We start from the raw sequence: 26,901 nt of genomic DNA, 5'->3' as shown, positions 1-26,901 counted from the left end.
ACGAACCCTCACTCATGACAATCCCATATACCTCCACAGGCCCCCGGCCTCCCAGCCCCCAGTAAGTCACTGGCATGGCCCAGGAGCCTGTGGGGTCCTCACCTCTTCCTCCTCTTCCCATGGGGCCTCTGAGTAGCCAGCCAGAGTACAGGATGCATCACTGGCATCAAGGGCCTTTCTCAATTCTGAAACAAGAGATAAACTCCTGGACACATCTGGAGAAGTCCAGGCATTAAAGAGCTTCCATACATTTTCCCAAAAAGGCCACAAATGTCTCAACCAGGAATCCTAAACAAGTGGCTGATGTACAGCCTCTTAGCATGCTTGTGTCCATGGCAGACATTGCTAACCGATCCCTGCACTCTTCATTGAGCCTGGACACTGGCAGCCCTGCCTGCCAACACACTGCTCTGGGCAGACATCACAAATCAATTGAAGACGGAACCCCTTGAAGACAGGTAAAACCTCCAGGAACAGAAACTCACGGAGGTCACCTGTTTCTGGATTTAATTTTGCAGTCAGAGAATAGCTTTTTTCAACTTAAAACTTCTGCTATTCTCAGGGAACTCAGTTCTTGTTTGTTACCAAAGACACACCTTCACCTTGTTCCCTCACTCACAGGACCCCGCCATCTCTGGGTTCTCCCACCTCTCTGACTGTACTTCCTATGTCCTTTCTTCCTCTTTGTGTCCTCAAATGAGGGCTCCTTGAGACTCCTGTCTTTACTCCACATGCTCTCCCTGGCTTGTGGCATTCAGTGAATCCCAACTCAACAACTCAAACCCTTCCAGCTCCTACCTCGACCTCACTTCTGGGCTCTGTCCCTCCGCTGCTGCCACTTGCTCGAGACTGCCCTTTGCCCCCAGGACCATGGCCTCATTCTCCGCCCTAGTTTCCAGTCCAGCTTCTGTCATCCTCTGCTCACACACCCTCCATGGCTCCCCACTGCCTGTACAATAAAGTCTAAACTCCTCCACTGTCATTCAAAGCCCTGCACATCTGCTCCAGCAGCCTCCAGCCTCCCCCCATGCCTTGTGCACCAGCTGCACAGAGGCTGACGTTCCCTGAATCGCCACTGCATGCTGTTCGCCACCCCCACCATGAGTGCACACATCTCAGTGGTCCTGGGCATAGGTTCATGAGTGAACTGACAAGCTGGGAAGCAAGACGATGTTTTTGGAGCCACTTCCCAGTCCAGGAGCTCCCGAGAGGCCTACCCCAAGTCTGAGAACTCTTGGGAGCCTCAATGCCAGCCCAAAGAAAAACAGGGAGTGGTTGTTGAGTGAATAAATGAAAATGTCTATCCTTAGTTTTTGAACTCTGCCTCCTCCTTTTCATCCTGAGAACTCCTACACATGCCTCATGGCCTCACTCCCATGCCCCCTCCTGCAGGGAACTTCCATCACTGCCCCTCTGAGCTCCTCCACCCCTGGACCCCCTCTGGCCCAGTCCTGACCTAGGGTCAAAGGGCAAGTGTTCACAGGGAGTGAGAGGTAATGGGTCTGTATGTAGTGGTGGTGCTCTTGACAAACAGCCAAGGGACACCAGGGAACACCAGGCTCCCTGAGCGATGGCAGGGACAGGCTCACCTCGGTTGATTCTCTCCAGCAAGACCTCCCGGATGACTTCCTTGTAGATGCCCTTGGTGGTCAGGGCCTGGTTGCCCACAGCAAGAACGTCCCCATCGAACTCAGGCAGCTCCTGGAACTACAGCGGGTCAGGGGCGAAGCTGGGGGAGAGGGTCACTGCAGGCTGTGACATGGGTTTGGGCCCCAGACCTGGGGCTGATAAGCTGGTGACCTTGGGCCTCAGTTTCCTTATCTTTAAAATGGACTCAGTGGTCTGTATTCCCTAGGTTTGTTGTAAGGATTAAGGGGGTTAAAGGGACAAAACAAATCATATCTCACAGGGACTAGAGAAGGCATCTCACCTGGGAACTCCAACAGTGACTCCCCTAGAGGACCCTGTTAGTCTATGCATCAGTCCCCACCCCGCGGCGTGCCCAGGCCTCTCTGACCTCGCCTCAGCCCCTTCTCACCCCTTACTCACTGAGCTCCAGCCACACCTGCCTCCTCACTGTTCCTCCAACACCCCAGGCACAGTCCAGCCTCAGGGCCTTTGCACATGCTGTGCCCTCTGCCAGGCAGGACATGCCTTGCACTTCAGTCCACTGCTTCTCAGGCATTGTTTCCCAGGGAGACCCTTCCCGACCCACCTGGCAACCCCAGCCAACACACACCTACCCTACCCATCCGGCTCCTCCCTTCTCTGAAGCCCGAGTCACCTCGTCATAGGCGACAGATGGGACTTGTCCACACCAACTCTCCTGTGGCGAGTTGCAGGGTAGACAGCGCTGTTGCAGGGGGAGCAGAGGGCTCCCGACCCCGGCCCCAGGGCTCAGGGAACAAAAGTCTCTAATGACCACTGAGCATTCTGTCCACTTCACAGAGAGACATGGGCGCACAGCCACGCTGCAGAACCTGCCTGTGTCCCCCGCCTTCATGAGCTCACCTTTTTGCAGCTCGGCTCAAGCTGACTCAGCACAAAGGGCAAGAAAATGCACAACAGCCAGCCCCCGATGAACTTCCTCTGCCCTGAGCTGCTGTCCGACTTGAACTTCTGCACAACACACCCAGTGGCCTGTCAAGCGACCCTCTGAGCAGCCTGGTCCACTGCCATCTGTCCCCACAGACCTCACCTTCAGCACACGCCCCCTGACTTTCTCTAGCTGCTGGGCGGCCTGGTCACAGTTCAGGGCTGTGGTCAGACACTGGTCGGCCAGCTGCAGGAAGGTGGCCACGGCGTCCACCATGAGCTGCAACAGGAGGTGCTATGATGAGCACATGTGCCAGTTTCCTGGGCCTCATACCTGCCTGGCTCACCTCTTCTCAATATCCAGTCAGCAACCTCCCCCCAACCTCCTCCTCCTCGTCTCAGGACCTGGGTGGGAGTCGTCCAGTCTGGGAGGAACCTATGCGCAAACTGGCAAAAAGCCCTCCAGGGGGTGGTGCCAGGGTGCCCAAGTTAGGGAACAGGGAGCTAGCCAGAGTTCAGCCTCCTCTGCTGAGAGCTCTTGTGCAGTACACACACTGAACAACTGTGCCAGGCAGCACTGGTTCATCTCACTCCCTACCTCCTTTATTCACCATGTCCATCAGCAAGTCCCATCTCCTTGGCCTTCAAAACACTCCTTGCTTCTCCCCACTGACAGCCCACATCCAGCTTCAGGACTCTTCCCTGTCTCCTCCATTCCTGCCTCTGACAGCCAGACAGCCTCTGCTTCCTAAGCCTTGAATCCAATCATGCCCCTCCCCTGCTCACACACCTACTGTGCTCCCAGGGCCCTCAGGACAGAGGTCAGCCCCTTAGTCCTGTGCTCAAGGCCCTACCCAATCTGCCCACCCACCTTGCCTGCCCTTGAAATTCGATCTCTCTAAATTGCTTCATTTCCGCCAAATGCAGACAAGTTCTCTCAACACTGTTCCCTCCACCCAGACGTGCCCCACCCCCATTCTTGCCACTGCTGTCTCAGCTTGGAAGTCCTGTCCACAGTCCTGTCCACCACATGTGGTCACTGCCTGGTCATGGGCTCATGTCCAGATGAGACTGGGAGCCTGGTGAGGGAGAGCCAGGTCTGTCTCGGTCATCCTGGTCTCCCCAGGACACACTTGGCAACTGCTCGCTGGAGGCTGCTGTCCCTACCTGGCCTCCTCCTAGCCTCCTGCTCACCCTCACCTGCTGTGCAAGATCCTGGGCCCCAAACACCAGGCTCTGCATCCCCAGGAAGCCAAACGGTGCCACCAGCTGCCCCAGTTGCCCCTTGCCCCACTCGGCCTCTCGGCCTCTCAGTAGCATATCTGCATCAGCTCCGGGTCCCACGGCATCTCCCCAAATGAGTAAACCTGTGCTCCAGTGGCAGGTGGTAGAGAAAAACACTGTCAGCTGATGGAGATGCAGGGACAAGGACCCCACAGCCACATGACCACAGGAGAAACACAAATAGAAACACATCCCACCTTGGTTGTCACCAAAGAAACCAACTCTTAATAAAGTAACAGTAAAGTGTGATGTAAGGGCTATGAAATGGTTAAATCAAAAAACATTATAACAAGCAGTGCTGGCACAACTGAGAGGAAATGGGCACACTCAGTCCCTGTCAGACATAAGGACCCTGAGGCTGCAGTAATGGAGTGATTTAACCCAGTCTGTGCTTCTGAATTGGAGAAGATAGATTATAGACAACCACTCACGGTGGGACATAAATGATGCTGTGATAAGGGAAGCATAGGCAACTGCAAGTACTGAGGGGGACCAGGGACAGTTCCTGGAGAAGGTGACTATGAAACAGAGGCTTAAAAATGAACTGAAGGTTGCCTGACACATAGTAAGTGCAGCTAGCTGCACTGAGCAGAGTTCTCTGGCTCAAGGGACAGGATGGGCTATTGCCCAACAGGGGAAGGGGAGGAAGAGGACTTTGGGTGAAACATGACCCCACACTGACTGTGGTAAAGTGCCACTCTTGTCATCTGACTCCTTTCCCCCCTCCACCACATTTTAACGGCACCCTAAGGACCATAGTGTGGTGATGATGGGGAATTCACCGTGGTCCACAATAAATAAAAAGCAGTCCAGAACAAATTCAAAGAGTGTTTTCAAACAGGAAAGTGGCAAGGTCCATGCAACTCTTCTGTACAGTGAACACATTCCCAGGTGGCCCGATGAGCCCCTACCCACCGGAGCTCACCTCCTTTCGCAGCCGCGCGCCCGAGGGGTTCTGGCGCAGATGACGACATAGGCGGTCCATGCCCTGAGCTAGGAGGGTCCGCACCGCTTCGATCGTGGCCTCCACAGTGCTCAGCAGCATCCGCGTGACTCGGGGCAGCTGCGCGTCATGCGCAGGCATGACTCCAGCAGGCCCTGGACATCCGCTGGCAACGGGAGACATGGGCCTGCGGTCTCTCAGGTGGGGGTGGGGTGGGGCGTGTGTTTCTCTTTTGGTCCAGGGGACCCCGAGGTCGGTAGGGCAAGGTGGGCGGGAAGCACCGACTCTGAGCACCCTCTTCTATCCCGTTTTATTGGGGAGGAAACTGAGGCTCTGAGAGGCTGGGATCTGCCCAAACACGCACGCCGGGGAAGGAGGCAGAGCCGGGATTCGAACCCGCGTCTCTGTCACTGAGCTGAGATGGGGCCACCTTGGCACGCCCCTGCCAGTGTTTCCGCCTTTCCCCCACCCCTCTCCTGACCCAGTGTCACCCCTGCCCTCCCCGCCCGCCTTCTTCCCAGGCCTCTGGCTCACCTGGCCTCGCCCCGTGAGCCTCGGCCTCCAGGCCCCGCCCACTCCCCATTTAGGCCACGCCCAGCCACGCCCTCAGGCCCCCTGTCTTTTCCCCAGCACAGGACCTCCGGTCCTCGGACCGACTCTAGTCCCGTCCGGCACTCTCACCCTGTTCCCTCCCATCCCCAAAGCCCCTTGGCCCTGCCTCTCCCTGTCCAGGCCCGATCTCCTCCCCAGGACACGCCCACGTTTCATTTAGACCCGCCCACTCTTTGCTAGCACGCCCCGCCCCTTGCTCCAGGCCCCGCCGCTAGCTCCAGGCCCCGCCCCTTGCTCCAGGCCCAGTCCCCGGTCTCACTCCGCAGCCGCCCAGCCACCCGCGCTCGCAGCTGCAGCGTGTGGTCCACGTCCGGGCGGATCGTCCTCTCCAGCGACTCGAGCAGCTCGTCCTTTTCGGGCTGGAAGGAGCGGAGCCCCGCGGAGACCCTGGCCAGGACGACTGTGTGGACGGCGTCCAGGAGCTGCGCACACCGGCCGGGGGCCCACGCAGGACAGGAGTGAGGGGAGGGGACAGAGAGACGCAGAGACCAGAAGGGGATTTAGGCGACGGCCGCGGCACTGGGAAACCTGAGCGCCCGGGTCAGCCCGGGCCCCGCTCGCACGCCAGGTACCTCGGTCCAGGCCCAGGCGCGCGCGCGGCCGGCTCCTCGCAGGCTCGGCGGGGTCTGGGCCCGCAGCGCCGGCAGCAGCTCCCGCATTAGCACCGCGGCCAGCAACTGCGGGGATCGGGCATTGGCACCACGCCGGCCACCAGAGGCCCTGGGGTCCCGGTGCGGCCTGGCGGGGTACTGACCTCAGCGTCCGAGCCCAGGGTCACGTCGTCGTCGCCGAAGTGGCCTTGATGCTGCCGGTAGAGTCGGACGGGGTCCAGGAAGGCCCAGGTGGCGGGGGCCTGGCTTCGCTGCAGGACTGCGAGGGGCGGCTCCTCAGTGCTCCCAAGCCTCTCCCCTGCCTGGCTCCTCATGGCCCCGGGAGGAAGCCCTCAGCCTCACCAGGTCCCCAAACACCCAAGTCTCACCCACCTCTGCTACTTCGCACAAACAGTGCCCTCCGCAGGGAACACACTGCCTCAGGAGCACCACCAGCCCGTAAGGCACCTTTATTTGACTTAGGGACTTAGGAAAAGGAACCCTCTATTGGCAACTACAGTCCCGTGACCAGCAGCTCCAAGCTGCCCCTTCAGTTGGGTATATTTGTGCAGTCAACAACCTGCCCAACTGTGTCAGTCCTGTTCCCCTTCTTCACCTGGGTGGCCCCTCATCTTTTTCAGAACCCAGCTTCCCCTCTAGGAAGCCCATTCTGACCACCCCCAGGCTAAGCTCCCACAGGGCCTCCCTGTTACAGCCCCGGTCACTCATAACTGCCTGGTGTCTCCTCTGTCTCCCCCAACAGCCCATTTTATGGATAAGGAAACTGAGACTTGGAGAGCTCCCACAGCCAGCAGGGTCAGAGCCATGTGACCCCAGACCCCAAGCTCCACCACTGCCTAACACTTCCTGACACCCACCTGTGCCCCGAAGCCGGATGCCACCCTGCAGGGCCAGTCTCCAGGCACGCTGTGCCTCCCTGGTGGTGGCAGAGAAGCAGAGGTGCCAACGAGACGAAACGGATGCTGCAGGAACAGGGGGAAGCTCACAGGCACTTCCAAGAGGGAGTCAGAATCTTCCTGCGTATGTTCCTCTAAAAGCAGACAGGGGAGGTTGCATTTTCTATGTGCTCATTCGCTACAAGAAAATACCCGTGAAATGTGCACAGCAGCCCCTGGCATGGACAGCTGCTCAGTAAGCGTGGCCACACCATTAGAGTTGCCACCGTCCTTGTTCCGACAGCTCTGGGCTGGGCACAGTCCAGGCGAAGGCAGGGCTACTTTCCTCCCTTGTGTGCCCAGGGCAGACATCACCAATCCATCCCAGCATTGTTTCCCAGCCTCAGCATCCTCCCCAGCATAGCGCTTCTGGCAGCCACCACCGACGTGTCGTGTCCACATTGGGCTGGGGTCTGACCCCTGCTGGCTGTGGGGCTCTGGACTCAGCCAGGCCCAGGCTCGAACGTGACCAAACTACTTTCTAGTTCTATGACCAGGCCCATGTTTTCAGCCCTCTGAGCCCTGGTTTCCCTGCCAATAAAACAGGCTTAGTTGTGGTATTTATGACCTAGAACTGTTGGGAAGACAAAACAATTGAATTTGATTTTGATTAATTTATTGGGGGGTCTGTTAAATCCTCAGTGTTTTGTTCTGATTTCCAGAGTGACAGACACAGTGGATGGTAAAACCGCATAAGCCAGAAGGTGGAGCCTCCTGGTCACCCTGGGCCTCCCACTGCAGCCGCCAGGGACAATGATAACTGTGAACAGTTTAGGGGACATTACTCCAGATTTTAAATCTGCACAGAATTGCATGGGGTGCATTTTTGTAATGAGATGGGGTTTTCTGGTCTGTAACTGGCCGTTTCCCACCTCAATACATCTGGGACACCTGCAGCGGCTGCAGTTTTTCCTTTCTAAGGGCTGGGCTGGCCACAATTTATTTAATCAACGCTCAAAGGATGGGCATTTGGGTGGATTCTGATTTTTTTTTTTTTTTTTTTTGGAGACAGAGTCTCGCTTTGTTGCCCGGGCTAGAGTGAGTGCCGTGGCGTCAGCCTAGCTCACAGCAACCTCAAACTCCTGGGCTTAAGCGATCCTCCTGCCTCAGCCTTCCGTGTAGCTGGGACTACAGGCATGCGCCACCATGCTCGGCTAATTTTTTTTTTCTATATATATTTTTTAGTTGGCCAGATAATTTCTTTCTGTTTTTAGTAGAGACGGGGTCTCGCTCTTGCTCAGGCTGGTCTTGAACCCCTGACCTCGACCAATCCACCCGCCTCGGCCTCCCAGAGTGCTAGGATTACAGGCGTGAGCCACCGCGCCCGGCCGATTCTGATATTTTGAACTTCATCTATGCTTCGGCAGACCATCCTTGTCGCTATTAATACATTTCTGCACCATTTGGCAGCAGGAGAGCTCCGTGGTGAAGGAGAGGGCGCAGTTCTGGCTCTGCCCTTCGTGAACTGTGTGAAATGTCCTCACCTGTGAAACGGAGTAATTAGTGACGGGGCCTCATCTGTGCTGGGCAGCCTCGTGAGATAACGCAGGCCCCGTGGTGAGCATTTGTCAGGCTCCTGCCCGGAAGTTTTGCTCCTTACCTGAACCCTTTCTCTGCACTGTGTTACGGTAAAAGAGAGAGAGGGAGAGAGAAGGGGGGAGGGATGGAAGGGGGAGGAGGGGAGAGAGAGAACGAGCTCTGCACGGACCATGCACCCTGCAGCCAAGTCTGTGTCGTTTCCCCTCCTGTCAGTGCCATCTCCCCACATGCACGCTGACACCAGGTTTTATCGTTTTTACTCTCTGCCATTTTGATTCTGGCCTCTTGACATAACTGTCCCTCTCACCTTGGTGAGAGTGGGTTTTTTCTCTCCAGCACAGAGGTGCTCACCCTGGGGCCATGCTGCAATTCTGACAACATGTTTGGTTGTCACCCCTGGGGTGGGGGGTGATACTGGCACCGAGTGGCTGGAGGTGAGGGACGCTGCTCAACGTCCTGCAATGGACAAGACAGGCCCCCGCTGCAAAGAATGATTTGGCCCCAAATGTCAACAGGGATGAGGTGGAGAAACCTGCTCTTAGGGCCTCAGGGGCCTCAGCAGAGGAGCCTGGGCAGAGGGCATCCAGAAGGCAGAGATATGCTCGCTGGGAAGTCAGCAGCGTGTAGCCCGTCAGGACGGTGGAGCTGAGAGGACGACCCCCACGCTCATATTCCTACAAAAGACACCCAAAGAACTGACCTGGAACAGGTCTAGACTGGATTTCATGCCCCAACTGTAGGGTCAAGGGAAGATTTCAGCTTAGCCGCCCCTCCTTTCCCTCCCTTCCTTTCTTCTCCCCCTCCCTCCATCCACCCCTCTTTCTCCCCCTACCTTCTTCTCTCCTCCCTTCTCTCTCCCCCTTTCCTTCCTTCCTCCCCCATGGTCACAGTGCCCAGCACCCCCGGCTCACTGTGTGCCGAGCTGGTCCCAGGTGCTGCCCGAGGATCAACCCATGGACTCCTCAAAGCCCTACACAGCGTGGAGTACCATCAACCCATTTCACAGAGGTGGCAACTGAGTTCCAGGGAGGGAGTGAGCTCCCCAAGCTCCCCCACTGGGAAGCAGAGTGGCCCCAGGTGTGACTTGCAAAGACCGCAGGAGGTTTAAAATGCAGCTCCGATAGTGACCATGAGTCTGACCACAGTCCTATCCCTGGCCTGGGTCTCAGTTTACTCACCTGGCACAGCAGGGGAATGGGACAAGTTGGTCGCCCACCCCGGGCCAAGCACATAGGTGTCCTTGATTCGTACTGGGTGAGAGATGCGGGGGCTGTGATGGGAGCTGGACCCCAAAGCCACTCTGGGGGATGGGACGGGATGGAGGGGCCCCAAGGCAGAGGGATGCGGGCCACCCACCCACCTCCTTGTGGCTGAACCACTCCAGGCACCCGTCCCCACGCAGAACGCAGAAGATTGTCTGCCACCGGGGTGGGTGTTCCTGCAGCTGGGTCAAGGGTCCTCGGTGCTCGCAGACTCGGGGCAGCTTCTGCAAGAAGAGGGACCCATAGGTGTCAGGGTTACTATCCTGTATCAAGCATAACCACTGTGTGCACTTACTTGCTGCACTATGGATTTACTAATTTCATCCTCCCCGAAGCCCTGGGGGACGGACGCTCTTGTCATTCCCATTTTAGGTGGAAGCGTCTCCCTTCCCCATTTCAGCCTCTGGTGAGACCCCCAACCCTGGCCCACATCATGACTGCAGCCTGCGAGTGACCCTGAAGGAAAGGGCTCGGCTAAGCTGTGGCCGGTCTCTTGGCCCATGGCAGCTGTGCTGATTTTGTGCTGTACTGTGACACTTTCTCCCTAGGGCACGCCAGAAGTCATCCTGTAGCGTGAACTCGCTTGGGGTCTTCTATCTCCCACCTAACTGCGAACCCCAGAGGCCAGAGTGGGATCTGTCTCCGTTGCTGCTGAGTCCTCAACGCCCTGCCTGGGATGTGGCACAAATTAGATGCTCAGGGAATGTTTATTCAAAGAATTAATATTTGAAGTCGCCCCAGGGCAAGGGCAAGGGCCCGAGGTCAGAAGCCCGGCCTGGGGAGGGCTCCCCACCAAACGCCGCCCCCCAGCCCTTCACACTCAGTCCCGCCCTGAGGCACCCACCTTGCTCCGTAGCAGCTGGCATCCGGCGGGCTCCTGGGGACCCAGCTCTTGGGAGACCTGCTGCAGGACAGAGGCTGCCAGCCGCCCACGGTAGCAGAGCAGGAAGTCCCTCAGCAGGGTGTCCGCCTGGCCTGCAGGACAAGGGCACCGCGGAGCACCCTAATGAATGGGCTTCACAGCCTGTCTCCCTGGGGAGGGCACAACAGACAAGGAAGCCACCCGCGGGCTCCTGTCCTCATGCCCCAATTTCATTCACCCTTAGCCCTTCGTGCTGTGTTCCCTCCCACATGTGGAGGGACAGTTAAGCGACTGGGGCTTCGTTTAGAGCTGATATGTTGTATAAAGCGAACAGTTTCATGAGCTTTGATGCAATGACACAGCCACGCAACCGTCACCACAATCCAGATAACAAACAGTCCCATCGCGCCTGGCAGGTTGCTCGTGACCTTTCTTTACCTGGGGAGATTTTCAAAAACTTTTAAAAGTCCCACCTCAGCACAAAGGCACTTTCCAGGTGATGGAAGTGTTCTGCATCCTGACCTAGGAGGTAGTCACACGAGTGTCAAAGTTCTTCAAGCTGTTCCCCTGAGATGTGTGCACTTGACTGTATACAAAACATTCTTCCTTCCTGCTGCTTGGAATGCAGACCCGATGGCTGGAATTCCAGCAGCCATTCTGTGCCATGAGGTGAACTTGGGCACAGAAGGCACACGAGCCACAAGGTGGAAGGAGTTCAGGATCTCACCCATCCCTGCTCTCCCCATCACTCCCAATCCAACTGCCATTTGTGTGACAATAACTTGATCTGCTTTCCTGGTCTAGGTTGTGAGCCTGCCACGGCAGGACTGGTACCAATCCCACAGTGTTTCTAGCACCCAGCACACAGTAGGTGCTAAACCTGCATATGAGGGGGACAGAGGGACTCAAGTGACACTAAATCTCGCCTCTCTTAGTCTCAATTGGGAACTGAACCTTGGTCCCCAGCGTCCCTGCCACGGGGCCAGCTAGTTTTTCCCTGCCCATGAGGACCTTTGTGGGGGCCTGGCTGGGCCTGGGACACCCCACACCTGGCCCCATGCTCCCCCAGCCCTGAACCCCTGCCTTGAATAGGGCTACCAGACTTATCAAATAAAAATACACCAGTATCGCATACACCCTATGCGAAATTTGGGACATACTTACGAAAGTGATTCACTGTTGATATGGAATTTACATGAATAGGGTGTCCTGCGTGATCCACAGCTCAAGCCCTGAGCCCAGCTGCAGTGCCCACCCGGACTCCCACACGGTCCCCACCCTCGCCGCTCACACCTTAGGCACTGCTGCTGCTGCTTGCTTGTTCAGGGGGCTGGAGGGCCGCCCACCCATGCTGCCGCCTCTCCCGGGGGTCCTGGGCTCCGGGGCACAGAGAGCAGGGCGGCGGCGAGGGCCCTGGATGCCCCGCCCCTGGCTGCACCTGCGTCCTCCCCGCTCCCCCGGGGCCAGCCTGCCCAGAGCTGGTGGTTTCTGTAGGGGCCACTGGGGCAGCCCCCGGGGGATGTTGGGGCTGTGTGAGAGAAAAAGTCCTAGCCCGCCTTGGAGGAGGGATGCAGGGCAGACATCTGGCAGGACTGGCCAGCAGTTCTGTGTGGGGGCAGGGAAAGATGGGTGCAGTGATGGGGTGTCTAATTTCGTGCGCCACCCCCCACACGCTGTGCCTACCCTGTGCCGGGTGGTGCCTACCCTAGAGGATCCAGCCCTGGCCCAGTGCTCGGGAACTCCCAGGCCGGGGAGCCAGAGCTGGGCAGACACTCCCAGACTGTCCCTGGGGCCAGTGCCCGGGCAGGAAGAGCTGGTGCTGGGGTCTCAGAGGAGGGGGGAGCAGAGACCTGGGGGGGACACTGGATCTTCATCCTTGATTCCTTCCTTGGGCCCCTCAACACTCTCCCCACCCCCACCAACCCATCACCCGGGCTCTGTTTCCCTTTTCTGTTTTTTTTTTTTTTTTTTTTTAAGATACGGGGGTCTCACTATGTCGCCCATGGTGATCTCAAACTCCTGGCCTCAAATGATCCTCCCCCCTCAGCCTCCCCAATGGCTGGGACTACAGGTGCCGCCACCATGCCCCGCTCTCAATTTAGCTTTTTGAGTGTCTCTCGAAGGCACTTCTTTTCCAGGGCCCAGTCCCCATCTCCAGCCTCCAATCCCCCTCAGTCCTGACTCCGAGCTCTCCACCTCCGCCCCAGATCACAGCACAGGGGCCCCGGCTTCATCTCTCCTCGAGCCCTTGGGCCCCACTCAGCCGCCTGCAGCTCCCTGGGTCCCCATGGTCCCCTGACGCCTGAAAGGCCCCTACTGCTTCCTGTACCCAGTCACCCAGGCCTCATCCCCTGAACCTTGGCTTGGGTCACCAGCTTCTTGGAGAGCGGACCGTGCACCCCTAGACTGGTGGGGCATGTCCTTTGTGTCCCAGCACTGGACTGGGTCTGGTTAGTCAGGTGTCCCCACCCCTTCAACTGTTTTGTGCCTGGCACAGAGCAGGCCTCAGTGTTTGCTGAATGGATAAATGAATGAACGAACGAAGGGAGGGAGGGATGGGTCTGCCCTCCAAGCTGACTGAATGCAGCCATCATGGGCTTCTGATGTGCGGAGTGCTGAGCAGCGAGTGTGGGATCCGGTTTGACTTAGGGAGTGGGCTGGGGCCCTGAAGACTTTTCAGGGACACTGGGTGGCAGGGCTCCCGGCTGGAGGAAGGAAATCCCAGACTGTGGCTCCCCAGGCAGCAAGACTTCCCGGGAGCCCCCAAGAGCGGGCAGGTCATCAGTGCACAAAGAAAACGTGCCTCCACAATACCCAGTGCTCCTGGTGGCTTCAGTAGTGGAATCCCAGATTACAGCAGGGCCATGGCTGTCCAGTCAATACTGAATTTTCCAGTCTTCCTTGCTGTTACGTGGGGCTGTGAAATATAGTATGGCCCTGCAGATGTGATCCGAAGTGTCTTGAGTGAATCCTGGGATGTTTTCTTGGTACAAATCTCCTTCTCCTCTTCCTCCTCCAGTGGCTGGAATGTGGATGCCATGGCTGGAGCACAGGCAGCCACCTTGGACCATGAGGTGGACCCCCCCCCCCCCCCGCCCCCTCCATGTGATGCCAATGGCATAGCAACAATGTAGAAGAAGCTGGGGTCCCCAAAGAGTTCACACCATTGCTCCACCAGCCCTGGGTGACCTATCTCCAGAGAAAGAGCTAAACTTCCATTTTGTTTAAGCTAAGAAAGAGCTAAACCTCCATGTTTTGTTTAATTATAAGGCTAAGGGAGAAAAATGGAGCAGGAGTGACAGAAAATGTCAAGGGGCGGGGAGGAGTCACAAGAGTGATGTTGCACCAAGACCTAAAAGGAAGTGAGGGCCCAGATCATGCAAAAAGCTGGAGGAAAAGGAATACCAGGCAGTGGGCACAGCACGTGCAAAGGCCCCGCGGTGGGAATATTGGGTGGGTTCCAGGCACAGCATAAAGTGCATGGGCAGCTGGAGGTAAGTGAGGGGCTGATGTTGGGGGGAGGTTGGAGGCTTGTGAGAGGGTGCGTTTCACCCTCAGTCTGGTCTGCAGCAGGGAGAGTTGCCACTCTTGGGAGATACAGGGGGCAGTGACATGCTCCAGGCAGGGCCCCCGTGTGGGGTCCCCATGGCCATCTCCTAACTTTCCCTTCCCGTCGTAGCCCCTTGCCCCAGCCTCTGCCCACAGCTCCAGGGGGCATGGCCATCTGGCGTTGCCCGAGCCCACAGCTGGGTGCCCCCTCCTGCTCCTCTCTGCTGTTTGTCAACCTGCTTCTAGTCAGGCCCTGTCCCACTTCCTCACTCTCACATCTGAGTGACCCACCCACACAAGATGTTGAAGGAAACTTCACTTTCTGTGGTTTCGGCTTCCTTCTCCACTTGCACAGCCGCCTCCGCACCAGGGGTTCAGTTCCCTGCTCGGCAACCTGCCTGCCTGGTGCCAACTCTGGACGCCCCCACACCAAACCCCTGCACGCCCACCAGCCTCCCTCCCCACGGTCCCTGGAGCGGAGAGAGCTGCAGGGTGGGCCACGAGCAGACACACTCTGGGAAAATGCCACAGCCCGGCCCACCAGAGACTGGAGGCCCCTTGGCGTTCTCCAGGCTCCGAGCAGGCCTGCAGTGCAGAATGCGCGGCCGAGGCTGGTCCTGGGTGAGGCCAGCACTCAGCTGAGTGGGCGCAGAGTGGCTTGATCTGCGCCCCCGCAAAACAGTATGTCCACATCCTAACCCTGGAATCTCAGAATGTGACCTTGTTCGGAACAAGGGTCTTGGTGGGTGTTACTGCTTCCGGGTGTTATGAGACAAAATCACCACGAGATTAGGGTGATCCTGAACCCGGCGACAGGTGCCTTTGTAAGAAAACAGAGGCACACGAGGGCGGGAAGGCTATGTCAAGACGGAAGCAGAGGCTGGAGTGATGTGTCTCTACAAGCCAAGCAACACCAAGGACTTGGCGGTCACCAGAAGCCAGGAGTGACGTGGGACGGATTTTCCCTTGGAGCCCCCAGAGAGAACTGACTCTGACGCTGCCTTGATTTTGGACTTCTGACACCATGCGTATGACACAATATGCTTCTGCTGTCTTCAGCCACCCTAGGACAGTCCCCCACAGTGCCCACGCCCCAGGGGAGCAGGCCCACTCTGCCCCACTAAGACCAGGGCTGTGGGTCAGACCCCGGCCAGGGTGCCCCCCACCCCAGGCCCGCTGCCATCAAGGACCATGAGACAGTGGGGACTTCCAGCAACACACCTTTTAATGTCCAGGTTGCCCAGAACCGTGGCCCACAGGCCGAGCCCCCAGGGCAGGGCTGGAGGCCGGGTCACTCCCAGCAGCAGCCTTCAACCAGCGGGCGGCTACAGGGTGGAGTGCTTCTCGAAGGGCACCGTCAGGAGGCTGGCGGCCGCCTCGTCCAGAAACCAGCAGAGGCTCCCGCTGTGGGGCTGGACCAGGGCAGCCGGGAGCGGGTTTGCTTCCTTGTCCTGCAAAATGCGCTGCAGGCAGAGGGCAGGAGGGTGAGGCCTCGTGCACCCCAGCACCCTCAGGACTCCCAGGGCCCCCCACGGATAAGACTAGCATACCCTCAAAATGCACTGATGCCCGTCTTAGCTCTCCTGGCCTCAGTCAGCAGGGACAGGGTCCCTTTCTTCCTATCATGTCACTGTTTGTTTATTTTGAGACATGGGCTCACTCTGTCATCTAGGCTGAGATGCTATGGTGCGATGACAGCTCGCTGTAACCTCGAACTCTTGGCTTCAAGCAATCCTCCTGCCTCAGCCTCCCAAAGTGATGGGATTACAGATGTGTGCCACCACTCCTGGACAATTTTTTTTTAAATGGGGTCTTGCTATGTTGCTCAGGTTGGTTTTGGCCTCCTGGCCTTAACTGATCCCCCCACCTTAGCCTCCCAAAGCTCTGGGATCACAGGTGTGAACCACCACGCCTGGCCTGTAACTCGTTTAATACTGGGGTCAGCAGCTCTTCTCTGCAAAAAACCACAGTCAATATATTCAGCCCTGCACCCAGTCTCTGTTGCAACGACTCAGCACTGCTGTGGCAGCCCAAAGCAGCTGTGGACAATACCCATACAAATGAGTGTGGCTATATTCCAATAAAACTTTATTTCTGAACACTGAAATTTAAATTTCATAGAATTTTCATAGGACAGAGAATATTATTTGATTTTTTTTTTTTTGAGATGGGATCTCACAATGTTGTCCAGGCTGGAGTGCAGTGTGTCATCACAGCTCACTGCAGCCTCCAACTCCTGGGCTCAAGCAATGCTTCTGCCTCAGCCTCCTGGGTAGCTGGGACTATAGGTATGAGCCACAGCATCCAGCTCTTCATTTGACTTTTTTCCCCAACCACTTAAAAAGGTAAGAATCATTCTTAGCCGGCAGGATGTGGCCTGCGGGCTATGGGGTACCAACCCCTGATTTGACCTCATAATTAGCAGGAATTATAAATACTGCTTTCACCAGGCATGGTAGTGCACATGCCTGCAGTCCCAGCTACTCAGGAGGCTGAGGCAGGAGGATCGCTTGAGCCCAGGAGCTTGAGGTTGCAGTGAGCTGGGATCATGCCACGTATGTTAACTCATTTACTTCTAGTGACAGCCCTCTGGGGTCGCCTTTGCTCTCACCCTCATTTTATGGGGAAGCTGAGGCTATGGGAGGCTGAGTCACTTGCCTGAATTCCCATGGCATGTGTTGCTTTGTGCATGAGGGGACACCAAGCTGGAAACCCCTCAACCAACCCTTGGGGAATCTATGCGGAGGGGCTCTCCCAACCCACCTTGCAGATGGCAAAGTTGAGGTCTGGAGGGTTAAGTGGCTGCCCAACGCCACCGAATCCCTGGCAGGGAAGCCCGGTCTACTGGACTCGAGAGAGTCTGTACCCTAAACCCCAGCACTAAGCCACCCCCATGAAGACATGTGGACCCGGTGGTTTATAAGAAAGCATTATTATTTATTTATTTTTAAAATATTTTCAGTTTCTTCTATAGTTGGTCTTTTCAATGAAGGGAATTAAAACTTTTTAATGATTTAGTTTATTTTTAATACCATAATGAATTTTATATTTTCCCAAAATATTATGTGTAACTGTACATTTTATTTCTTTAATGCTACATGATTTTTTTCCCTCTTGATTGGCTTTGTTAAGGGTTTATCAATCTTTTGGCTCTACTCAACTAAACTTTAAAAAATATTAACCAACTCATTATTGTCTGATTTTAGTTTCAGTTATTCCTTCCACTGATTTTTCTTAGACTTACATTACTGTTCTTTTTCTAATTCTGCAGTAAAGTGCTTTATTTCTTTCAAAAGTTCCATATTTAATTTTTTAAAATGCATTTTTAATGCAATGAATTTACCTCTGAGTGCAGCTTTGGCCTCATTTCATCAATTTCATTTCACAGTCATTCAATTGTATGTAGCCTGAAATCTCAATTTCAATCTCCCCTTTGACCCAACAATTACTGAATTATCTTTAGATCTGATGTTTCCAGCACAACAGTATCTGGGGCCATATTCTATCCCTGGGGCCCATATGCCCATGACCTTCCTGGGATTGGAACCCTCAGCTATTACCTTTAGAACAGCTGCCTTGCCTTCTCCAGTTGCCACAAAGATGACAGCTCGGGCTGCATTCAGGACAGGTAGTGTGAGGGTCACACGCTGTGGAGGTGGCTTTGGGGAGTCACTGATGGGGGCCACAATTTTCTCTCGCTCCTGGGGGAGGAAGGCCAGTGGTGGAGACAGAAGTATAACGTCACTTCTAGTTCTTGAGCACATATGCATACCAGGCCCAGTGCAGCCATCACTCCATCCCATCATAACAATTCTCTGGTGGGTGATTTAAGGCCTACATTTTAAAATGGGTGACCTGAGGCTCCAAAGGGTTGAGTCCAGCAGGCATGTATGTTGGTAGTGGCTGACATGAAACCCGGCTCTAGGTGCCCTACCCCACAGGTGGCCCTCACTCTAGAAGCTCCAGACACCAGGGACTGGACTTTGGACAAGAGTGAAACCTGTGCCTCACATTGGTAGGCTCACCTGCAGAAGGGGGTGGTCTGGGAAGAGTGAGCAGGTGTGGCCATCTGGGCCCACTCCCAGGATCAGCAGGTCGAAAACCGGGATGGAGTCCCCTTGGAAGGCCTTGGCAGGAGGAGAAGAAGGTCGAGAGAGGTTGCGAGGTAGATGGGAGGCCTCAAAGGACACACAGGGATAGTTTTCAGAAAATATGAGCAGCTATAACACAGGAAACAGTGCTCAGCCTTGCCTGTGGCCAAAACCACATGTGTAGGGATACAACTGTCCCCAAGATGTCCCCAGGCCTGCTACATGGACAACAGTGTCTAAGAGGCCCTCCAGGCTCCCCAGGGCAGGGCAGTGGCCTTGTGCAGGGTGTGGATGGGTTCCTCAAGGGGTCCATGGACCGACCACCCCCAGGGCAGTTTCTGCTGGTGACAATTACACAAGGCTGCTCCACTGCCGGGGCTATGGCCACTTCATGGACATGGTCTCCCTTGTGGCCTCTCCTTGGGACTCACCTGTCTCAGCTTCTTGGCATAGTCCTCAGCCGCCTCCTCCACGGGCAGCTCGGGGTCAATGGTGATCACCTGGCTGTCTGGGATGGGCAGCCTGGAGAGCAGGTGCATCTGCAGGAGACAGAGGGACACCCCCACCGGTACTGTGACCACTTGGATCCCCCAGCTGAGCATACCTTGCAGGCGGTAGGGTCATTATACCCACTTACAGATGTGGAGACTGAAGCACAGGGAGACTGGTGCCTTTGCTCAAGGCCCCTCAGTTGGTGAGTGGCGCAGGGTTCTCAAGCCCGGTGTGATGCCACCTCTCATGGCAGAGGAGGTTCAAGGGCAATTGGCAGCTCTGCTGCCCTCAGGGTCCCTAGGGCAGGAGGGTGGCCCTCCTGGGTGGTTCGGAATCACAGTGATTCCTATGCCTGGAGCCACTAGAGGGGCAAAGGTGGCCCAAACACCAGGGGTCTTTGAAGCCCATCATGTTTGCGGGGGGGGGGGGGGGGGGGGGCGGGACACAGCTTACGCCTGTCTGGCCACACCACAGCCCTGTTTCAAAGCCTCCAGGGTCCCTCAGCCCTCAGGAAAAAAGGCAGCCCTGCTGACCTTTCCTGCCCCCACCTTCCTTCCCGCCCTGCCTGGGAAACTCCTATTCATCCCTCAGGCCGCCCCCTCCGAGGAGCCACCCCTGCCTGCACCTCCCCCACTGTGGGGGGCGGAGAGAGGGGGAGGGCTGCCCACACCCAGCACTTGTGCCCTGCACACAGCAAGTGCCCAGGCATGTGGGTGACAGCAGAGCTGGCAACATATTTAACTCGAAAGCAGCTGGGGTCAAGCCTCCTTCAAGTGCAGGGCTCTGGCCCTGTCCCACTGAGATGTGCCCCTCCCCTGCCTGCCCTGCCTCCCTCGCAGGCTTCTCCTGGGAGCTCCCTCTGGACTGATCACAGGCACAGGGAGCCCAGGGCTGGAGTGGTGCCAGTTGGGCAGGTTCCTGGAATTGGAGCTGCAGGAAGGAGGCCCCAGCCAGCCCTCCCACCCCCACGAAGCTTGCACCCAAGGTGAAAGTGAATAAGGGAAGAGTCAGTCTCTGCTCCAACGTACACAAGGGCCCCTCCTCAAAGAGGGAACCACTTATGTGTCCTCCCAAAACTCATGTCCACCCAGAACTTCAGAATGTGCATGACCTTATTTTGAAACAGGGTCTTTGTTGGCTGGACATGGTAGGTCATGCCTGTAATCTTAGCACTCCGGGAGGCCAAGGCAGGAGGATTGCTTGACAGAAGGAGTTAAAGACCAGCCTAAGCAAGAGGGAGACCCCATCTCTACTAAAAATAGAAAACTTAGCTGAGCATGGTGGCACACGCCTGTAGTCCCAGCTACTCGGGAGGCTGAGGCAGGAAGATCACATGAGCCCAGGAGTTTGAGGTTGCAATGAGCTATGATGACACAACTGCACTCTACCCCGAGTGACAGAGCAAGACCCTGTTACTCTGTCTCAAAAAAAAAAAAAAAGAAAGAAAAGAAAAAAATAGGGTCTTTACATATGTAATTAGTGAAAAACAAGTCACACTGGATTAGGGCAGCCCTAAATCCAATGACCGGTGTCCTTACAAGATAAGAGGACACACAGAGGATCAGAGAAAGCCACATGAAGACAGAGGCAGAGAATGGAGTGATGTGGCCATAAGCCAAGGAACTCCTGGAGCCACCACAAGCTGGAAGAAGCAAGAGGGGACCCTCCCCTCGAGTCTTCAGAGGGGGCATGGCCCTGCCGACACCTTGATCTCAGACTTCTGGCCTCCAGAACTGTAAGAAAATCAATTCCTGTAGTTTTAAGCCACCTAGCTTGTGGCCCCTTGTGGCACAGCCCTAGGGAACTAACATGGGCCCCGTCTGTCCCTCCCTACCCCACAGCCTTTGCCTTCACCGCGCCCTTTTGCTCCAGCTTACCCCTGGCCAACTCCTGGTTGCGTTCCAGGTCTCAGCTCAAACATCACCTTCTCAGAGCCCCAGACCCCACCCTCCCTTGACAAAGGATGCTCACACCGCCCCTTCCCCAGCACTTTGTATCATTTCACGGCACCTTTTTCCACACTGCATCATGTTAACTCCCCCAGTGGATATTCCTAACGTGTTTCCCTGCGTGTCAGTGCCCATCCTCCCATTACGCGCCCTGGGAAGGAACTGCCTAGTTCTCCACTGTGCCCGCCCCAACAAACTGAGGACGCTCCTTCAACATCCGTGCAATTTTCTCTTTCACTGTTTTATTAGAGTTTTGTTACTTGAGCAAGTACAGTTTTCCTAATTAAAAAAAAAAAGGTTTTAAAAAGCCATACAAATAAAGAAAACAAAAGCCCACTTTTTAATGAAACTCTTGGGAGAACCCACAGGAATGGAGAAGTGCAGCCCCCTGGTCTGGTCACTAGGTGACTTGAGCAGGTAAGCACGCCTCTTCTAGCCTCAGTTTCCCCATCTGTGAAATGGGTGTACTAACAGCCCCTGCCTCATAGGCTGTGGTGGGGGTTCATGAGATGATGCATATAAAACGCTCAGTAACCCTTCCCTATTATGAGAAAACAAAAGAAAAACCATCATCTCAAACTTGTACGCAAAGAAAAGGCAACATACCCAGAATCCCCTGGCAAGGAGCCCTTGACGTTTCCAGGCTCAGGTGGCCTGAGGCTCCTGGCGGCCAAGTCCACCGCTGCCACCCCTCCCCGGGCCGAGTTGAGAGTTGACTCAGGTGCAGTCAGGGCACCCCAGGGCAGGCCCCGGCTCCTCCCAGCCTGAGTTTCCTTGTCTGTAAAACGAGGACGGTCCCCTGATTCTGCCGGTCCACGCCAAAAGGGACCATCAGAGTGGCAGGCTGCTGGGAGACCACTGAGGTTCCAGAAGAGGAAACTGAGGCCCAGGCTCCGCGGCAGATCCCTGCTGCCTGGCCCTTGCACGCTCCTAACCGCCCTTGCTGCGAGGCTGCTGAATGGGCCCCTCGGTTTCACCTCCCGGCTCCCTCTGCCTGGTCACCGGATAAAGCACGACGAGGAAGTGCAAAGCCCCGTCGGCGGAGCCACGGAGAAGTGCAGAGTGGTGTTGCCCAGGTGGGACCTCAGGGCCCCGGGCAGTCCCTCCCTCGCCCTGCCCGGAGAAAGGCAGGGGGCGGGGCGAGACCCTGCGCGGCCAAGTCTGGCAGGTGGGCGTGGCCCTGGGGCTTGACCCCCAGCGGCCCCCGTAGTCGAGGTGCCGGCGGCCCCGGTGGCTTGACCCCCGGCGGCCCCCGTAGCTCTCACCCGGTAGAGGCCGTACGTGCTCTCGGAGTGCTCGAAGGGCACGAGGCGCTCGTCGCAGAAGCCCAGCGTCCAGCGCGCGAGGCCGGCGGGCCCGGCTGGGGCGGCGGCGGCGGGCAGCTCGCGGGCTAGCATGGAGACCAGGCTGCCGCCCGACAGGCCGAGCGCGAAGCGGGCGCGGGCCCCCGCCAGGCAGCACGCTGCCCGCTGAGCCACCAATTGCGCTAGCGACGCGCCCAACTCCTGCGGGCTCGAAAAGACCGAGATGAGGGCCGGGGCCGGCGCGGCCATGGCGACGGCGGCGGCGGGGAGGAGACAGCGCTGCCGACGACCGCTACTGCGCCTGCGCGAAGGCCCGCCCTGCCGGCTATGGGCGGCCGCTTCTGGCACATGCGCAGTTCCACACGTGAAGCCACGATAGGGCCGGGCAGTCGGTCCTGCCCCACCCATGGATTCTTTGCCTACTAGGCCAAGCCCTTACCTGGGCTGGGGCAGGCGGAGCTGGAACGCTCAACCTCGTGGTGTCAGGGAGGGCCTGAGAGAGGAGTGCAAGAAGGGAACGTGGTATTGTGGAGGCAGGAAGGGCTTCGGGAAGATTTCCTCAGGAGGGCGCATTTTGGTGGGTTTTGAAGATTTCTCACTTTTTTTTTTTTTTTTTTGAGAGAGTCTCGCTTTGTTGCCCAGGCTAGAGTGAGTGCCGTGGCGTCAGCCTAGCTCACAGCAACCTCAAACTCCTGGGCTTAAGCGATCCTCCTGCCTCAGCCTCCCGAGTAGCTGGGACTACAGGCATGCGCCACCATGCCTGGCTAATTTTTTCTATATATATTTTTAGTTGTCCATATAATTTCTATTTTTAGTAGAGACGGGGTCTCGCTCTTGCTCAGGCTGGTCTCGAACTCCTGACCTCGAGCGATCCACCCGCCTCGGCCTCCCAGAGTGCTAGGATTACAGGCGTGAGCCACCACGCCCGGCCTGATTTCTCACTTTTTATCATAATTATTGCTATTTTTGTTCTCTGTCGCTTGCTCATAGTAAGCGCAATGAGAATCACACAGGTAGTGCATCTTTAAATGAGAAGCAAATTAAGAAAACTATTCCATTTACCGTAGCATCATAAAGAAATACTTAGGGATAAATTTAACAGAAGTCCAAGACTATAAAACGTTGCTAAGAAAAAGATGGTCTAAATGAATGGTAAGACATCCCACGTTTGTGGATTGGAAAATATAACGTTAAGATGGTAATAGTCCCCAAACTGGCCTACAGATGCAACATAATCCCTATCAAAATTCTATCCATCCTTTTTGTAGAAATTGACAAGCTAGTCCTAAAAATTCATAAGGAATTGCAGATGGCCCCCAAATAACCAAAACAATCTTGAAAAAGAACAAAATTGGAGGACTCACACTTTGTGATTTCAAGCTTTCTACAAAGCTATAGTAATCAAGACAGTGTGGTATTGACATAAGGATAGACATCTAGATCAGTGATTAGAACTGAGAATGCAGAAATAAATCCAAATAAATATGATTAACTGATCTTCCACAAAAGAGCCAGGGCTATTCCAAAGGAAAAGAAATGTCTTTTCAACAAATAGTGCTGGGACAACAGAATAGCCACATGTAAAAGAATGAAATTGGGCCCATGTGGTAGGCAGAACAGCCCCCCGCCCAAAGATGCCCATGCCCTAATCTCCCGAATCTGTGAGTATATTAGGATCCGTGGCAAAGGGTAATTATGGTTGCCAGTGGAATTAGATTGTTAATTAGCTGTGATTAAAATAGATGGTCTGGCTGGGCCCGAGGTAATCAAAGGGGCCCTTATAAATGGAAGAAGGAAGTAGAAGACGTAGAGCCAGGGAATTGGTAGCACAAGACCTGACCTGCTGCTGCTGCCTTTGAAGATGGAGGAAGGGGGCATGTGCCAAGGAATGTGGACGGCTCCTAGAAGCTGGAAACCGCAACTGAATGGATTGTCCCCTAGATCAGCAGCCCCCAACCTTCTTGGTACCAGGGACCAGATTCGTGGAAGACAATTCTTCCACGGACAGGGGATGGGGATAGGCGATGGGAGGCAGAGCTCAGGCAGTCATGTGCAGCCTGGTTCCTAACAGGCCACAGCCAGGTACCAGGCCCAGGTTAGAGACTGCTGCCCTAGATTCTCCATAAGGATCCATCCCTGCAGACACCTTCATTTTAGCCTCGTGAAATCAATTTCTGACTTCTGAGCTTCATCACTGTAAGATAATAGATTAGTGTGATTTTAAGCCACTAAGGCTGTGACAATTTGTTACACCAGCACCAGAAAACTAATACAGAGCCCCACCTTATACAAAAATCAACTCAAAATGGATCAAAGACCTAAATGTAAGAGCTTAAACCAAAAAACTCTTAGAAGAAAACAGACATATATCTTTATGACCTTGGTTAGACAATGACACCAAGGGCACAAGCAACAAAAGACATGTAGATAAATTGGACTTCATCAAATTTTAAAACGTTTGTGTTTCAAGGGCACATTAACTGGTGAATTGTTAAACAAAATATGAGCTGTCCCTACAATGGAGTAGTACTCAGCCATAAAAAGGCATGAAGCTCTGACACCTGCTACAATGTGGATGAACCTCAAAAACATGATGCTGAGTGACAGAAGCCAGACACAAAAGGCCACATAGTGTGTGACTCCATTTGTATGAAATGCTCGGAACAGGCCAATCCAAAGATAGAAAGCAGACTGGTGGCTGCCGGGGACTGGGGAAACGGGGAAATGGAGAGTGACTAATACGGACAGGGTTTCTTGATGGAGTCATACAAATGTTTTGAAGTTAGGCCCAGGCACGGCGGGTCACGCCTGTGATCCTAGTACTCTGGGAGGCCGAGGCGGGCGGATCGCTTGAGGCCAGGAGTTTGAGACCAGCCTGAGCAAGAGTGAGACCCTGTCTCTACTAAAAATGGACAAATTACCCCAGCGTGGTAGCACCTGCCTGTAGTCCCAGCTACTCGGGAGGCCGAGGCAGGAGGATCACTTGAGCCCAGGAGTTTGAGGTTGCAATGAGCTGTGATTGTGCCACTGCACTCTAGCCTGGGCAACAAAGTGAGACTCTATCTCAAAAACAAAACAAAACCAGTTCTCAAAAAAAAAAGTTAAAAAATTAACAGTTCGATCTGAAGAGCTACCAGGAGTATTTTCTTGCTAACCTGGAGGGAATTTTTTTTTTTTTTTTTTTGAGACAGGGTCTCATTCTGTCACTGAGGTTGGAGTGCAGTGGCATTACCACAGCTCACTGCAACCTCAAACTCCTGGGCTCAAGCGATCCTCCTGCCTCAGCCTCCCGAGTAGCTGGGACTACAGCCGGGTGCTACCACACCTGACTAATTTTTCTATTTTTTGTAAAGATGGGGTCTTGCTATGTTGCCCAGGCTGGTCTCAAACTCTTGGCCTCAAGTGATCCTCCTGCCTCAGCTTCCCAAAATGCTGGGATTACAGGCACAAGCCACCATGCCCAGCTAACAATTCACAAGTTTAAGTTGCGTACTGTTCTGAGTAGCATGATGAACTAACTCTCTCACCATCCACCTCCGTCCTGCCAGGGACACGAATCATCCCTTTGTCCAATGTATCCACGTTGTCTACACTACCTGCCCATTAGCCACTTAGTAGCCATCTCAGTTATCAGATGTACAAAAACACAGTGTATATAAGTGTTAATACTATCCTTGGTGTCAGACATCCACTGGGGGTCTTGGCATATATCCCCTGCAGATAAGGAGGGAACTACTGCATAGACTCCAGAGCTGGGTGTCTTGGGTTCAAATCCTGGCTCAGATGGCCTCCAGGTCAGGCCTGGCAACTTGCCCAGAGCACCAGCTGACCCATACGTGGAGGGGCACCCTCTGGTCTGGGCTGTCCCGTGGCACCTGCAGGAACCTACAGGCAGGCGGGCCATCCCAGGGGCTGGGAGGCCCCAGGGGCTGCAGGGAGGCGCCTCCCCATCAGCAGGGTGGTGCGAACACTAACGCTCTTTCCCAAGGCTTGGCCTTGCAGGTGGGCTGGCCCCCCGTCTGACTCGGGTCTGGAGCCTTTGCTTCCTGGTGGGGTGGGGGCCCGGCCTGCCTCCCGAAACTCAGCAAGGGTTCTGTACCACATGGGGACAGACAATAAATGACTGGGCTCCCAGCAGGTGCTAGAAGCTCTGCAGGTTTATTTCTTAAAACCAATTAGGAATCAAAACCTCAGTGCTTGGAAAGGTCCGACTAAGACAGCGCGGGTCACTCACTGCCAGCCTGTTCCAGAGGACGGACAGTACTGCTGAGGGGGGACAGGTGGGCGGCCTGGGTGGCAGCCCCAGCAAGGCTGGCAAAGGTGTCTTGAGGAGCCACCACAAGGCCGATGCGGTATGTCTGTGCCATCTTGGCAGGATTGTCGAGCCATCAGTAGCACAGCCAGTGGAGACATCTGAGGACTAGAACCCAAGGCCATAACAGACGCCATCCTGGGCAGGAGACCTCCCCCAACCCCACAACTGCCACTCCCCATGGGTCCATCCAGCAGTCACGCTAGATGGGGACACCAAAGAGGCCTCCACCAGGGACAGTAAGTAGTCTGCTAGAGCCACCCAGCCCCGCCTCATTCAGGGCTCCCAAGCAGGAGTTCCAAGGAGAGGCAGGGGCCAGCAGTGGCGACGACTCCAAGGGGTCCTAGTCAATCCTGGAAGCTTCCAGGGCATCGAGAGAGAAAGGTGGAGCCAGGGAAACCCACCAAGAATGGGGAAGTGCAAAAAAAAAAGGCAATCGGCCCAGCCTGGGAGACATTTCCAGTTGACCTGGGGCCACTTGCTGATGTCCCCACACACCCAGGCAGACCAGAAGACGACCCCCGGCTCCTCCCCTCAGCACGGAGGCCGCAGGGCCTGCTTAGAGTTCAGTCGGGGCTCCGGCTCCGACTCTGGAAGCCGCAGTCGAGGTCAGGCTGGGGC

The 26,901-nt window shown here is 55.5% G+C and overlaps 1 protein-coding gene across 3 annotated transcripts; it reads right to left on the bottom strand.

Annotated features, from left to right (window-relative positions):
• Positions 1-15,339: 15,339 nt before the first annotated feature.
• Positions 15,340-22,265, bottom strand: PGLS (6-phosphogluconolactonase). 3 transcript variants are annotated; one of them, XM_045553210.1, is made up of 5 exons: positions 21,930-22,265; positions 18,655-18,762; positions 18,158-18,352; positions 17,693-17,833; positions 15,340-15,595 (listed from the first exon to the last, which is right to left on the bottom strand). In XM_045553210.1, exons 1-5 carry the CDS (start codon positions 22,215-22,217, stop codon positions 15,458-15,460), a joined length of 870 nt encoding a protein of 289 aa, XP_045409166.1. In that variant the 5' UTR covers positions 22,218-22,265; the 3' UTR covers positions 15,340-15,457. The 3 variants fall into 3 exon arrangements, with proteins under 3 accessions (XP_045409166.1, XP_045409176.1, XP_045409184.1); XM_045553220.1 differs by having other exon boundaries at positions 18,158-18,310; XM_045553228.1 differs by having other exon boundaries at positions 18,158-18,259.
• Between the last annotated feature and the right edge of the window lie 4,636 nt (positions 22,266-26,901).

This window comes from Lemur catta, chromosome 1, assembly GCF_020740605.2.
Source record: "Lemur catta isolate mLemCat1 chromosome 1, mLemCat1.pri, whole genome shotgun sequence".
Classification (NCBI taxonomy): domain Eukaryota; kingdom Metazoa; phylum Chordata; class Mammalia; order Primates; family Lemuridae; genus Lemur; species Lemur catta.
The sequence above is the reverse complement of the archived record's forward strand: the minus strand, read 5'-3'. Positions and strand labels throughout refer to the sequence as shown.